Source organism: Pan troglodytes, chromosome 1 (genome assembly GCF_028858775.2).
Source record: "Pan troglodytes isolate AG18354 chromosome 1, NHGRI_mPanTro3-v2.0_pri, whole genome shotgun sequence".
Classification (NCBI taxonomy): Eukaryota; Metazoa; Chordata; class Mammalia; order Primates; family Hominidae; genus Pan; species Pan troglodytes.
In genome coordinates, this window is record NC_072398.2 from 166194208 (window position 1) to 166211248 (window position 17041).

Genomic DNA, 17041 nt, shown 5'->3' on the forward strand with positions numbered 1-17041 from the left:
GCTGAGGCATGAGAATCGCTTGAACTCAGGAGGCAGAGGTTGCAGTGGGCTGAGATCATGCCACTGCACTCCAGCCTGAGCAACAGGGTGGGACTAGCTCAAAAAAACAAACAAACAACAACAAAAACAACAACAAACCAAAGAAAAGGAAATCCATATCTTGAAGAGATATCTGCATCCTGATGTTTATTGCAGCATTATTCACAGTAGCCAAGATATGGACTAAGTGTCCACCAACAGATGAATGGATAAAGAAAATGTGGTACATATACACAATGGAATACTATTCAGCCATAAGAAAAAAGGAAAGCTGGTCATTTGCAGCAACCTGGAGGACATTATATTAAGTGAAACAAGTCAGGCACATAAAGATAAATACTGCATGTTCTCCCTCATATACAGGAGCTAAAAAAGTGGAGCTCATAGAAGTTGAAGGTACAATCATGGTTATTAGAGTCTGGGAAGAGAAGGGAGAAGGGGATGATAGGGAGAGGTGGGTTAATGGTTACAAAACTATAGCTAGATAGGGTGATTAAGTTTTCATGTTCTATAGTACTGTAGGGTGACTAAGTTAACAAACATTTATTGTATATTTTGAAACAGCTAGAAGAGAGGACTTTAAATGCTCCCAACACAATGATATGATGAATGTTTGAGGTGGTTAATATGCTAATTATCTTCATTTGATTATTACAGATTATATACATGTATTGGACCATCAGTCTGTACCCCATAAATATGTATAATTACTACATGTCAATTAAAAATTTTCTTAATGGAAAAAAACTTGAGTGGAGGAGTTAATTTTTTTCAAATTCTGTAGTTGAAGTACAAAAAATAGAGTTTTTAAGACACATCCCTTCTTGTTAAATTAATGACCACCTGGGGAAATACATTTAATTACAAAGCCCTAGCTTCTATGAAAGATTAATAGAAGTCTCTTCCCTCAAAAAACTATTATGGAAACCACAAATAACAGATATCAAAACACTTTTAAAACTATATTACTTTAAAGTCACACATTATTGATGGAGTAGCCAGTAGTAATACTGCAAATATCAGAAAAGGATTTTCCAAGATAATAGAAAATACAAACCCACTTGGCAACTTAAAATATATTTTGTTAAACATATAAACATATAGATATAGACAGATACGGCGATATTAATTTTTAAAAGCTGGTGGCTACTTTAATATCAAAAAAATCCAGATCAAAAGATATTACCAGGGATAAAGATCACCATTTTGTAATGATAAATGGGCCAATTAATCAAGAGGATGCAACAATCTTAAATGTTTGTGCACCAAATAACAAAGCTTCAAAATATATGAAGCAAAATTCACAGAACTGAAAGGAAAAGTAGACAAACCCAAAATTATGATTAAAAATTTCAACAACTCTTCTTCTTTCATATCATCACTATATTTTATTATAAAAAACTGAAATAATTTTTCTTCACAGCTTTTACTGAACACAGTACCTTCCAGTTTATAACAACAGCAGAAACAACAATCAGAATAAAAACAGTCTGAAAATGTCCATAGCATCATGCCTACCTGCTCTTACCCTTAGCTATGGCTAGGACTCCCACTATGCCCCATCCTTCTCCTCAGTATAATTGCAGAATAAGTTGACGAAAAATCAGTAAGGATACAGGAGACATGAACACTATCAACCATGTTGATCTAACTGACATGTATAGAACACTCCACATCCAGTAAGAGCAGAATATATATTCTTCTCAAGTGTCCATGGACTATTTGCAAATATAGCCCATATTCTGAACCATGAAACAAGTCTAAATTCTAATTTATAAATTTAAATTGTACAAAGTATCGTCTCTGTCTATAAGTGAATTAAATTATAACCAAAAAAATCTAGAAAATCTCCAAATTTTGGAACTTAAGTGACACAAATAACCAACTGACCAAATAAATCAAAATGGAAACCAAAAAGTATTTTGAAATGAATGAAAATAACATATCAAAATTTGTGAGATACAGTGCTTAGAAGGAAATTTGTAATACTAAACACATTAAAAGAAGAAAGGTCTCAAGTGAATAATCTAGTTTTACTTTAAAAAACCAGAAAAGGAAGAACAAAATATGCTCAAAGTAAGCAGAAAGACATAATTAAAGCGGAAATCAATGAAATAAAAAACAGACAACAACCAGAGAAAGTCAATGAAAACAAAAGCTAGCTCTTTGGAAAAATCAATAATACTGATAAACCTTTTGCCAGACTTATCAGGAAAAAAGAGAGAAGACAAAAATATCAGGAATGTGAAAGAGGCCATCACTATAGATCCTGCAGAGATTAAAGAATAATAAGGGAATACTATGAACAATGTTATGCCAATAAATTTGATAACTTACACAAAATAGACAATTTCCTTGAAAGATACAAACTAGCAAAGCTCACTTAAGAAGAACAAGATCCTGAAATAGCTCTTACATATTAAAGAAATTAAATGTGTAGTCAGAAATCTTCCTTAAAAAATTTGACACAGCTGATTTCACTAGCGAATTCTATCAAACATATGAAGAAGAAATAATAGCACTGAACCTAAACTCTCCTGATGACTGAAGAGAGGGAATATTTTCCAAATCATTCCATGAGGGCAGCATAACAAAACCAGAAAATATATTACAAGGGAAGAAAACTACAGACCAATATACCTCATAAACATAGATGCAAAAATTTCAAACTAAATTTTATTAAATCAAATTCAACAATATATGAAAAAGATTATAATATACCATGACTAAGTGAGGTTTACCCTAAGAATAAAAGGTTGGTATAACATTCAAAAATCATCAATGTAATGTATCATGTTAACAGATAGGAAAAATATATGATCATCTCAATAGATGGAGAAAAGCATTCAACAAGTTCCAGCAACCATCATGCTAAAATTCAGCAATTAGAAATAGATGGCAAATTCCCCAGCTTAATAAAAGAAATCTGTGAAAAAAACTCTAGCTAAGATAATACTTAATAATCAAAGAATGAATGCTTTTTCCATGAGATCAGAAATGAGGCAAGGTTGTCTGCTCTCACCAGTTCTATGCACAATTACATTGGAATTTCTATCTAATGCAAAAAAGCAAGGAAAAAAATAGAAGCCATACATGTTAGAAAGGAAGAAGTAAAATTATGTTTATTTGTAGATAACATAATCATCTACATAGAAAATCCCAGCAAAAACCTACTAGAAATAATAAGTGAGTTTAGCAAGACTGTAGGATATAAGATAAATAAGTATTTAATCAGTTATACTTCTATATGCTAACAACAAGCAACAGGACATTGAAATTAAGAGAGCAGTACCATCTAAAATAACATCAAAAAATATGAAATACTGTGAATAAATCTGACCAAAGATGTATAAGATTTGTATCTGAAAAAATAAAACATTGCTGGGAGAAATTAAATATGACCTCAAAATAATTGAAAAGATATACCATACTTATGGATCAGAAGCCTCAGAATTGTTGTGAATTCTGCCTAAATTAGCATACAAATCAACACAATCTCAATCAAAATCCCAGCCGACATTTTTCATAGAAATTGGCACTCTGATTCTAAAATTTATAAGTCAATGCAAAGAACCTGGAATGGCCAAACAACTTTGAAAAAGAAGAATAAAGTTGAAGGACTTACACTAACTGATTTCAGGATTTATAACACATATATTTTGGTATAGAGACAGTATTGATATAAAGACAGTACTGGTAAAAGACAGACATTTAGATCAATGAACAGAGTTTAGTTATAGGCTCATGCATATATGGTGAACTGATTTTTGGGAAATGTCAAAATATTCAGTGAAACATTATCTTTCTAAACAAATGATGCCGGAATAATTGTATAACTATACGTAAAAAAAATATATGGACTCTTACCTCATACTACAAACTAAAATTAACTCAAAATAGATCATAGACCTAAATATAGGGATAAAAATTATAAAACTTTCTCCAAGAAAACATACAAGAAAATCTTAGAAAATCTGAATTTGGCAAAGATTTCTCAAATATGACACAGGAAGTACAAATTATAAAAGAAAAAATAATAAATTGGATTTTGTCAAAATAAAAAATTTTGCTCCTCAACAGACACTGTTAAAAAAATATTTGCAAACCATATATCCAACAGAGTACTTCTATGTAAAATAAAAAAACACTCTTACAACTTGATAAGAAGACAAACAACTCAGTTTTTAACACGTACAAAATATTTGAAAAGACATATCACCAAAGAAGATATAAAGATGACAAATAAGCACAATAAAAGAAGCTCAAAATCATTAGTCAAAAGAAATATTCAAATTAAAACCACAGTAAGAGAGCACTATACATCCAATAGAAAGGCTAAAATTAAAAAGACCAACAGATCAAGTACTGGCGGGGATACTAAGCAAACTGGAGCCCAAGAAACTGATGGTGAGTATGTAAAATGGCTCAACCACATTGGAAAACAGCTGGGCAGTTTCTTTTTTTTTTTTTTTTTTTGAGACGGAGTCTCCATCTGTCACCCAGGCTGGAGTGCAGTGGCGCGATCTCGGCTCACTGCAAGCTCCGCCTCCCAGGTTCACACCATTCTCCTGCCTCAGCCTCCCAAGTAGCTGGGACTACAGGCGCCCACCACCATGCCCGGCTAATTTTTTGTATTTTTAGTAGAAACGGGGTTTCACCATGGTCTCGATCTCCTGACCTCGTGATCCGCTCGCCTCGACCTCCCAAAGTGCTGGGATTACAGGCATGAGCCACCGCGCCCGGCCCAGCTGGGCAGTTTCTTACCACTTAAACATATATCTACCATATGACTCAGCCATTCCACAGATAGTTAATTATCAAAGAGAATAAAAGCATAAGAAATAAAAGCATAAAGACTAGTACACAAATGTCCATAGAGATTTTATTTGTAATGACCTCGAACTGGAAATAATCCAGATGTCCATCAACAAATCAATGAATAAGCAAATTATAGAATTAAATACCACTCGGTAATAAAAAGAAAAAAATACTACTAAGCCATGTAACAACGTGAATGAACCTCAAAACAGTAAGCTAAGTAAATGAAGCCAAACAGTACAGACTGTGTGATTCCTCTTATACCAATTTCTAGAAAATACAAACTGTAGTGACAGAAAGCAGATCAGTGGTTTCCTGGGGACAGGGTAGGGGATGGATTACAAATGGACAAAAAGAAGCTTTAGGGGGTAATTTATATGTCTATTATTTGATTGTGGTAATGATTTCATGAGTAGATACATAACATCAAAACATATCAATTCATACACTTCAAATACCTACAGTTTAATGTACATAAACTATTCCTCAATAAAGCTGTTGAAAAATAGTTTATCCTAAAAAAATACAGTTTATACTATCAAGTGATTACACAATAGTTAAATTAGGAGCACACACATACATAAAGAAAGAAGTCTAGAATAATTATATTTATTGTATTTTTGAAGGTAGTTAAAAGGTCTAGATTGAAGAGAAAAGATCAGCTTGGTCAGAGTAACATAATCAAAATTGGACCTGGGAGGGAAATTAATCTAATAGCAGTTGGAGCTTCCATTTTATTGGTAGAAATAGACAATAAACAAGTACCTGTATAATATATGTCAGTTGTTTTTAAAATTATACAATGATAAAGAAGCAGAGCAAGGGTATAAGAATTACAATTCTTTTTTTTTTTTCTTTTTCTGAGATGGAGTCTCGCTCTGTTGCCCAGGCTGGAGTGCAGTGGTGCAATCTTGGCTCACTGCAACCTCCGCCTCCAGGGTTCAAGTCATTTTCCTGCCTTAGCCTCCCAAGTAGCTGGGACTACAAGTGCATGCCACCATGCCCAGCTAATGTTTGTACTTTTAGTAGAGATGGGGTTTCGCCATGTTGGCCAGGCTGGTCTTGAACTCCTGACCTCAGGTGATCTGCCCACCTCAGTGACCCAAAGTGCTGGGATTACAGGCGTGAACTACAGCACCCAGCCAAGAATTACAATTCTTTATCATTAACTTAGTTGGCTCAGAGAAGGCCTCTGTGAGGAGTTCAGGATATAGCAAGGCTACAGTTATGATAAAGTAAAGGACATAGTAAAAGAAAAATAAACGGAATTTATTGATGAACAAGACACTGTCTTTTTTTCTCAACATCAAGAAACTTTCCACACATTTTCCAGCTATGTATGTGCTCAAGTGAGGCAGTGATTTAATCCTCTTCCCTTTCCACCCCACACAAGAAAAAGCTATGCTTATGAAATAACTTCTGCATCAGTGTAATATTCAAACATCTTACTTAAAATTGAGAAAGCGCTAAGTATAAAGAAGTCTACTGCCATATGGCCATACATTAATCTGAGTAGAACAGCAGAGTGGAGAATATTTAGTCTTAGATGAAAAGAAGAGACAAAAATAATACTTGAGATGAATTAGTAAAGATAGCCCAGAGTCCAAAGAGGCAGATGATACTTTCTAAAAGACCTAAGAATGTGGTATACTTCTTTAGACACTAATACATAATCTTGGACTGCATTAAGAGAAATATAATGATAATAGGAAGGAAATCCCACTGCATTCTGTGTTAATCAAAACCAATCTACAGAATATGTTTGTGTCTGTGCACATCATATTTTGGGACAACCCAGAAGACCTAGACTATATCCACAAGAGAACAACTTGTGGGGGATTTAAAGCACACGTCCTGTGACATGTTATGGGAAGTCAAATATAGAACTGTAATCTGCAAAGAGATATAAGATGTATAAAAAGAGAACTGCAAAAAAAAATACCATCTCTATTTATGTTTACTTTCATCTTAAAAAAGGAAAACATTAGGTTTGATCATTTCTAAATATATGGATTGACAATGGTCCATCTGTTTAACTGACATCTTTTACATATATGGTATATACTGGGGCTCTGCTCAAAATTTATTTTACTGATAAAGTTGCATTGTAAAAAAAAGAACTGGTCTGGAGAAAAGAAGACAGGTAAAATAAAAAATGACTGAGGTTTCATGGTAGTTGTCTTCAAATATTAGGAGGCTTTTATTATGCAAGAAGGAATACATTTATCCTGTATTTCTTCAGAGGTGGAGCCAGAATAAGTGGCTAAAAATTACTTATATTAGTAATATAAAAACTTTCCAGTAACTGAAACTGTCAAACCAGGGAATAGGCTGCCTTGGGAAGTAATGAGCTTCTAATCCTTCATGTTGTCAAGACAAAAAAGAGTATCTCTATACTATTAAAATTGTAAAAGAGATATCTAATTGCATAATAGCCTGAGCCAGAAAACTACCAAAGCTGCTTCTTACACACAAATAATTATATGAAGTACTGAATATGAATATTGTTGTATAATAAAGAATTTGACTGGCCTTTGTCCCTGGTTCCTGAGGGAGACTCTAAATCCTTGTATTTTCCTGAGTTACAGGAGTGTCTTTGATATGCTACTGAGGTAACTCATTATGGACACATAGATAGCTTCAGGATGAGGGCTGGCTGTGCAGAAAGACCAACTCTATAAGGAGAGGTGGAGCTTTGCATCATGTGATGTCAGCCTGACCTTCTAACTTCCAGGGAATGGAAGCAAACTAGAGACTGAGTTCAATCATGGGGCCCATCAATCACACTGACATAGTGAAACTCCAATAAAAACTCTGGACATCGAAGTTCAGTAGAGATCCCCAGTTGGAAAACATATTGATGTGTTGGGAGGGTGATATGGCCTGATTTTATGGGTAGAAGACACAGAAGCTCTGCATTCAAGACCCTCCAAGACTTTTCCCTAAGTGTATCTTCCCTTGCCTGTGTCCTTTATAATAAAACTGTATTCATAAGCATAGTGCTTTCCTAAGTTCTGTGAGTCCTTCTATTGAACTATTGAACCTGAGGGCATTGTGGGAATTCCCAAATTTGTAGTTAGTTGGTCAGAAGTGAACATGGCCTGGAGAATCCCCTGAACTTGTGTCTAGGTCTAAAGTGGGGGCAGCCATATGGAAGATCGAGCTCTTAACTTGTGGGGTCTGTGCTAACTCCAGGTAGTTAGTGCTAGAATTGAATTGCAGTAGGTGAGCTGGTGTTAGACCAGTTGGGACTGAAACATAATAAATGTATTTAATATATTTGCTCTACACATATTTGCTCTAAACTTAAATGTTGAATACATTAGTTCCCCCTTATCAGCGAGGGAGATGTTCCAAGACCCCCAGTGGATGCCTGAAACCATAAATAGTACCAAAACTTATATACGCTATGTTCAAACTTCATTTTCCTTCTTCATAATTTCATGGATAGAAAATACATTCTTACTGTAGATCTTAGCAATTTCAGCACACAGTTTGTTTTTCCCTATTAAGTTGGAAATGTTTTAACCCTTTCACTGAAAGGATGCACTTTGCAGCTTCTCTTTGGCATATCCAAACTGCCAGCATCACTACTCTTGTGCTTTGGGGCCATTATTAAGGAAAATAAGGGTTACTCGAACATAAGCACTACAATACCATGACAGGTGATGTGATAACCAAGAAGGCTACTAAGTGATTAATGGGTGGGTAATGTATACAGAGTAGGTACACTGGACAGAGGGGTAATTCATAGCCAAGGCAGGAGAAGCAGAACGGCAAAACATTTCATCACACTACTCAGGATAGCATGCAGTTTAAAACTTATAAGTAGTTTATTTTTGGAATTTTCCACTTAATATTTTCAGACTGCACGTAACTAAACTGTGGAACACAAGAACATAGATAAGGGGAGACCACTGTATAGGCATTCATTTCCTCATAATGCTAAAACAGACATTTTTGTACATAAAAAGTTGTACATTTCAGAATGCACAGAAGGTAAGCTCTTACTAGAGAAAGAATACCAAATAGGTAGATATTTAATGTATACTGATATTATAAAGATTTCCATAACACTTAGAAAATAATAATGTTTTCACCATTTGCTACAAAGTGAAACAATTTTACAACAAAAAGGGGAAGAACAAAGAGGAAACAAACACTTGGCACTTTTCAACAAAATAATTCTGCTAAAAATATTACATAGAGGAGTATTAATTCTTTGTTAATATAGGTTATAACAATGTAGTGTGTTAACCTTTACCTTGGTGTATAAATTCATGTCAACTAAGAGCTAAACAGAAGGTTTGATATTTAGCATTTATTAATAGTAAAAAATACCACATAAGCAGGTTGTATATATCAAAAATAGTCAAAATATATCACTTCAGATTATTGTTAAAATTCATTAACAGGTCCTAGAAAAATTAAATATTTTATACTAAATATATTTTTCACAAATCAATGTATTTTTTCATATTTCACATGTGAAAAAATTAACTTCATGCTAGCATTCTTTAATTAATCAGTATACATACATGGTCCATACCTGGTTTAACAGCTCGTCCACATAACTGGGGCTGTAGAAGAACTTGCAACATGGCAGGGTTGTTTAAACTTTTCATAATTTGTACTGGATTTGGCTCTGGAAGTAAGCCCTTTTGATTACTGTGCATCTGCAATGAATATAGAAATAAGAAACATTAGAACAGCATAAGTACAAAGACATAATTTCAAAGGCTTTCTTCTAGAAATCCTCATTCATCTGACAAGATCTATTTTATGATAAACATAATTTGATTTATATTATATATCTATTTTATACTATCTACTGCAGTTCTCAATTATACATACGGCATAAAATCCTCATAGAACGTCTCAGGTAAATACCAACTGGCTTTAAGAGGACTGACAATTTAGCACAATAAGTCTCATCATATCATACAAATAGAAGGATGACAAGGGAATCTGAAGTTATTAATAACTTGTTGACACAATATGGATACTTTGATACTACAGAAGAGCCTTCTTATAATGTTGATTTAAAGTTTAATTGGCCAGGCAAAGTGGCTCACACCTGTAATCGTGGCACTTTGGGAGGCTGAGGCGGGAGGATCACTTGAGCCCAGGAGGTCAAGATCAGCCTGGGTGACATATTGAAACCCTGTTTCTATATTTTTACAAATAAAAACTTCAAATAAAAATAAAATAAAATGAAGTTTAACAATGTGGGTTGCCTTACAATTCAAAATCTTCTTTTTTTTTTTTGAGACGGAGTCTCGCTCTGTCACCCAGGCTGGAGTGCAGTGGCGTGATCTCGACTAACTGCAAGCTCCGCCTGCCGGGTTCATGACATTCTCTTGCCTCAGCCACCCAAGCAGCTGGAACTATAGGCAACCGCCACAACGCCCGGCTAATTTTTTGTATTTTTAGTGGAGACGGGGTTTCACCATGTTAGCCAGGATGGTCTCGATCTCCTGACCTTGTGATCCACCACCTCGGCCTCCCAAACTGCTTGGATTATAGGTGTGAGCCACCATGGCTGGCCTAAAATCTTCTTTATTATTGTTTTTTTATTTTTATTTTTTGAGACAGAGTCTCACTCTGTTGCCCAGGCTGGAGGGCAGTGGCGCGATCTCGGCTCACTGCAAGCTTTGCCTCCTGGGTTCACGCCATTCTCCTGCCTCAGCCTCCCAAGTAGCTGGGACTACAGGCGCCCGCCACCACACCTGGCTAATTTTTGTATTTTTAGTAGAGACAGGGTTTCACCATGTTAGCCAGGATGGTCTTGATCTCCTGACCTCGTGATCTACCCACCTCGGCCTCCCAAAGTACTGGGATTACAGGCATAAGCCACCATGCCCGGCCCAAAATCTTCTTTTTCATAAAGGTCTTTACTTGATTAACTTAATATGAGATTAAAATGAGCTGGCCTTACATACATGCAATCGAGTAGCTTCCTAAAAATATGAAATAATTTTCAGTTTTAAAAACCAGCTTGATGGATGGTGATATGAATATATATAATTACATAAAAGATAAATTAAAAACTTTCAGCTATGAGAAAATGGAGAACGGACAAGGACAACTGGAACCTTCTCCCAACCCACATACTGTGAAATTGAGAGGGAGAAGGTGATGCATCCAAGAAACTGACATAAAGCCTGTGAGAAACCCCTGGGGAGATAGAAGATGTGAAGGTAAACATCAGCAGAGAGCATGAGAGTGCATGGGTCCACACACAGGATAATTCAGGGAAGGACTTTTGAGTTGTGTAACTACTTTGCCTTCAGAGAGCATGGCTTTCTTGGCCAGGACAGCGAGGTGGGAAAACAGCAGCATCACCCCAGTGACAGCCATAGGACCAACGAACAGCAGGATGGCACACAAGTGCAGAGACAATGGGGACAAGATAACACTAGGCGGGCAGACCAGCTGGTCACTGAAAACCTTCCCACCTCCCCGACCTTCTCAGGTCCTCCCACACCCATTCTGCAGGATAGAAGAGTTACAGCAGAGGAAGGCAGAACTTGGAAAAGAGCAGGGGTGGAAATGAAGAGAGGCTCTCTAAGGTGCAGGGCTGCCTGGCTGGGGTGGGAAAAGGGCTGGGCTCAAGCCTAGATGGTGAAGGCAGAACTTCTCTGCCCTGAGGTCCTTGCCTGCCCTTCCCTAAACCCTAGCTAAGACCAGGCTTTAGCTTCCCTCTGCCCATCCCCTTCCCCACAACCTCTAAACAGTGACATACAGAAAGGTGATAGCCCCCACAGGAAACGTATATTCATACATTCAAAAGAAAAATAGCTAGACATTTGGAGAATGCAGTCACTAAAAAATAAAAGCAACAAACTGAACCACCTATAAGAGAGAAAGCAGAATTATGAATAGGAAATAATAAGAATGTCAAATAAATGTAATAGACATTACAAAAATAAAATGGATTTTTACTCATAACATGAAGGACAAGCAGTTTTTAAAGAATAACCAATGAGAAATGCTAGATTATGAAAAACATAAGTATTGAGAAAAAATAATAGCAGCCCTCACTTACTATAGACTTGGCATTGTTCTAAACACTTTACATGAATCAGATCATTTAATTCTCAAAAAACCAATTCTATAAGGTTAGTATTATCTCCATTCTATAGATAAAGAAACTGAAGGAATTCGTGAAGCATTATTATTAACATTTACCCTGTGCTTTAACAGATAGGTTAAATAGTAGAATATATGTGACTAAAAAACAAAATAGTAATTTTTTTTTTTCTTGAGACAGAGTCTTGCTGTGTCACCCAGGCTGGAGTGCAATGGTGTGATCTCGGTTCACTGCAATCTCTGCTTCCTGGGTTCAAGCAATTCTCCTGTCTCAGCCTCCCAAGTAGTTGGGATTATAGGTGCTTGCCACCACGCCTGGCTAAGTTTTTTGCATTTCTAGTAGAGACCGGGTTTCGCCATGTTGGCCAGGCTGGTCTCAAACTCCTGACCTCAGGTGATCCACCTGCCTTGGCCACCCGAAGTGCTGGGATTACAGGCAAGAGCCACCGCACCTGGCCCAAAGTAGTGATCTTAAAGATCCAATTAAAGAAACTGAAAATTCCAACAAACAAGAAAAAGCAGGGTGACGAAGAAAATGGAGGTAGAAGCATCAACACTTGTAATATTAGAAGTCTCTGAAGGAGAAGAAAATAAGATCTTTGAAGAAATAATGGCTGAGAAATTTCCCATTATTAAAGAACAATTGAAGAGCATAGAATGAAAGGGTTCACAGTCTTCCAAATATGATTTCTAAAGAAAAAACACACCTAGTCACATTTGTGTGACATTTAAGAACATCAAAGCCAATAAGAACAACAAAAAACCTTCTAAAAACTTCCATTTAAAAAGAACATATCTCTAAAGGAACAAGAAACAAATTAGTATAATCTTCTTTCTCAAAGCATCAACATTAGATTCAAGAAGACAATGAATTAATACTTTCAAAGTATTGTAAGAAAAGAACTCTGAGCCTAGATTTTTAGATTCATCTAAGTTATTTAGTGTCACAAAGAAATAAAAATATTCTCAACTATACAAGTTCTCAGAAGTTTTTACCACAAGAATACTATCTTTCAAAATGCCCTAGAAGGAAGTAATCCAGCGAGAAAAGAAATAAATGCAAGATGTTATTATATAATATGTTGAAATTGAGGTACGCAATATCATAATTTTAATCTTGTATGCAAAGCCACAACCATAAAAACACCCCAAAAACATTTAAGACTATCCTAATGTAAAAAGGCAGACACCAATACGAAGATAGGTATGGTAGGAAGGAGGAAGCAGATGCAGGTGAGAATAAGTGAGTAGACAGAAGTTCTGATAAACCTATGCATGTTAAAAAGTTAGGGACAATTGGCCGGGCATGGTGGCTCACTCCTGTAATCCCAGCACTTTGGGAGGCTGAGGTTGGCAGATCACTTGAGGTCAGGAGTTCAAGACCAGTCTGGCCAACATGGTGAAACCCCGTCTCTACTAAAAATACAAAAATTAGCTGGACGTGGTGGTGCATGCCTGTAATTCTGCTACTCAGGAGGCTGAGGCACGAGAGTCGCTTAAACCCGGTAGGCGGAGGTTGCAGTGAGCCAAGATCGTGCCACTGTACTCCAGCCTGAACGACAGAGCAAGACTCTATTTCAAAAAAAAAAAAAAAAAAAAGTTAGGGACAGGCACAATCACCAGCAGGATAAAGATAGAATGTGTAACTCTCAAACGACACTAAAGAACTTAAGGAGAAATCATCATTATCTCAATAGTTGTAGAAATATTCTGATAAAGGTCAGCACCTATTTATGACATAAAAAAACTCAGAAAACTTGATATTACCAAAGGATATGTACCAAAAACCTATAGAAAACATTATCTAGAATACCTTATTTTTAAGACTGAGATTTCTCACTGTCACTACTATCTGACTGTAAAGGGCCTGCATGCCATGCTAAGGAAGGTGAACTTATGCAGGCATTAAAGAATATTAAGCAAGAGAATGACATAAGCTGATTTGAGGATGAGAAAGAGCTCTCCTGTGCACTGTGCAAGATGGATTAGAAGGGGAAAGACTAATGACATGGGACCACGCAGGGAATTATTCTAATCAGAGAGATGAGAAAAGATGAGATCCTGAGTGAAGTAATCAAGATGCTGACAAGGTCCCAAGGATTTGAGAGATCTTAGGAGGTGAAATTGAAAGGATGTGATAGTATTTCTGACATTTACATTAGAAAGTGGGTGAGGGAGACCAATCACGATTAACTGAGTTTTTGATTCACATAGTTTTAGTTTGGATGAACTGATGCCATATATAGATATTATAGAACATAGAAAAGCAGTCCCAGAAAAAAAGTCTTCTTTGAAATGCTGAAATTGAACTATTTATATAGCATGAAGTGGGAATGTCTAAGAATCCCTTGGAAACATAATTTAGTACTGAGAGCAGTTTGGTCTGAAATTATATGCTTGGAAGTAATCACTAATAGGCATATATAACAGGAAGAAAATGAGAAGGCCAAATATGGAAATCTACTGATATCAGCTCTTAGGGGGAAAAAATAAGTTAGGGAAAGAACACATAGGCAGATAGGAAAATGAATGGTGTGGCAGAATTCAAGGTAGTAGAGAGTTTTGTTTTGTTTTGTTTTGCTTTGTTTTTGAGACAAGGTCTTACTTTGTCACCCAGGCTGGAGTGCAGTGGTATAATCATGGCTCACTGCAGCCTCAAACTCCTGGGCTCGGGTTATTCTCCCACCTCAGCCCCCCAAGTAGCTGAGACTAACAGGTGCACACGAGTAAGTCTAGCTAACTTTTTGTAGAGACAGGGCTTCACCATATTTCCCAGACTAGTCTCGAGTTCCTGGGCTCAAACAATCCTCCCACCTTGGCCTCCCAAAGTGCTTGGATTACGGGCGTGAGCCACTGTGCCTAGCCAGCAGAAGGTTTTAAATGTTGCGAAGGGACCAACCAATAAAAGAATGAAATGTAGTCACTAGATCTGAATATTTAAAAACCCCTGTTAACTTAATGAGAACAGATTCACTTGAACAGTGGAGGAGAAACTACATTGCATTAGACTTGAGAGGGAAATGGAAAATTAAGAAATGGTGACAATAAGTGAGGCCTAATTCTTCAGGCAACCGGTTGCATGTTTATAAAGCCCAGTATCTTTTGCTGTGCAGAAGCTCTTTAGTTTAATTAGATCCCATTTGTCTATTTTGCTTTTGTTGCCATTGCTTTTGGTGTTTTAGTCATGAAGTCTTTGCCCATGCCTATGTCCTGAATGGTATTGCCTAGGTTTTCTTCTAGGGCATTAAAAGAAACTACCATCAGAGTGAATAGGCAACCTACAGAATGGGAGAAAATTTTTGCAGTCTACCCATGTGACAAAGGGCTAATATATCCAGAATCTACAAAGAACTTAAACAAATTTACAAGAAAAAAACAACCCCATCAAAAAGTGGGCAAAGGGTATGAACAGACAACAAATGTCTTCTTCTCAAAAGAAGACATTTATGCAGTCAACAGACACATGAAAAAATGCTCATCATCACTGGTCATCAGAGAAGTGCAAATCAAAACCACAGTGAGATATAATTTCACACCAGTTAGAGTGGCGATCATTAAAAAGTCAGGAAACAACAGATGCTAGAGAGGATGTGGAGAAATAGGAACGCTTTTACACTGTTGGTGGGAGTGTAAATTAGTTCAACCATTGTGGAAGACAGTGTGGAGATTCCTCAAGGATCTAGAACCTAGAAATACCATTTGACCCAGCTATTCCATTACTGGATATATACCCAAAGGATTATCAATCATGCTATTATAAAGACACATGCACACATATATTTATCGCGGCACTATTCACAATAGCAAAGACTTGGAACCAACCCAAATGTCCATCAATGATAGACTGGATTAAGAAAATGTGGCACATATACACCATGGAATACTATGCAGCCATAAAAAAGGATGAGTTCATGTCCTTTGCAGGGACATGCATGAAGCTGGAAACCATCATTCTCAGAAAACTATTACAAGGACAGAAAACCAAACACCGCATGTTCTCACTCATAGGTGGGAACTGAACAATGAGAACACATGGACACAGGATGGGGAACATCACACACCAGGGCCTGTCGGGGGGTAGGGGGCTGGGGGAGTGATAGCATTGGGAGAAATGCCCAGTGTAATGACGAGTTGATGGGTGCAACAAACCAACATGGCACATGTATACCTATGTAATTGGCTGAGTACTCAATAGTCTTCCTTGCTTTGGCATTAGCCTACATCCAAGCATCCTCATATTCACTCTGCAACCAGACCACTTACCACTCCTCAAGCACTGTATGAGTAGTTTCTGTTCCACCTAGAGTGACTACTCACTTTCCCTCTTTAGGGTTGCCAGATGCAGCAAGTAAAAACACAGAATGTGCAGTTAAATTTTAAGTTCGGATAAACAATGAATGATATTTTAGTACAAGTATCTCATGCAAAAATCTGTATTTCTGTGGCAATCCTATTCACTTCTCATCAACACAAGTCAATATCTCATCCATTCGTTAATGTCACACTCAAATGTCACCTTCAGCATAAAGTCTTTCCCAATTCCTTCAAAAATGTATTCCTTCCTTCATTCAATTAACAAATATTTACTATGCTAAGTACTAGGGTAAAAACTGTGAAGAAGGTATAGTCTCCATCTCCAAGGATCCTCCAGGCTAAAGAAGTAGAGAAGAATGAGTAGACAGTTACTATAAAGAAGGAAGTACAATGTGCCACATAAGCAAAAAGAAGGCACGTATTTTCCTCTACTTGTGAAAACTTCTTGAAAAAAGAGGCGGCTGGGTGCGGTGGCTCACGCCTGTAATCCCAGCACTTTGGGAGGCTGAGGCGGGCAGATCACCTGACGTCAGGAGTTCGAGATCAGCCTGGCCAACATGGCAACACCCTGTCTCTACTAAAAATACAACAATTAGCCAGGCATGGTGGCATGTGCCTGTAGTCTCAGCTACTCGGGAGACTGAGGCAGGAGAATTGCTTGAACTCAGGAGGCAGAGGCTGCAGTGAGCTGAGATTGCGCCACTGCACTCCAGCCTGGGTGAAAGAGTGAAACTCCATTTCAAAATTTAAAAAAAAAGAAAAGAAAAAGAAAAAGGAG

General features: G+C 36.9%; 1 protein-coding gene across 7 annotated transcripts in view; it reads right to left on the reverse strand.

The window, feature by feature from the left end:
- Positions 1–17041, reverse strand: part of RAVER2 (ribonucleoprotein, PTB binding 2) — a 90882-nt gene that overhangs the window by 36566 nt on the left and 37275 nt on the right. For all 7 annotated transcript variants that reach the window (XR_682955.5, XR_010153689.1, XR_010153688.1 and 4 more), the window contains exon 5: positions 9407–9533. Coding sequence is in view for 3 of the 7 variants with exons in the window: in XM_009459807.4 (XP_009458082.1) it covers positions 9407–9533 (127 nt within the window). In the remaining 4 variants the exon portion in view is untranslated. The remainder of the gene's footprint in view (positions 1–9406; positions 9534–17041) is intronic.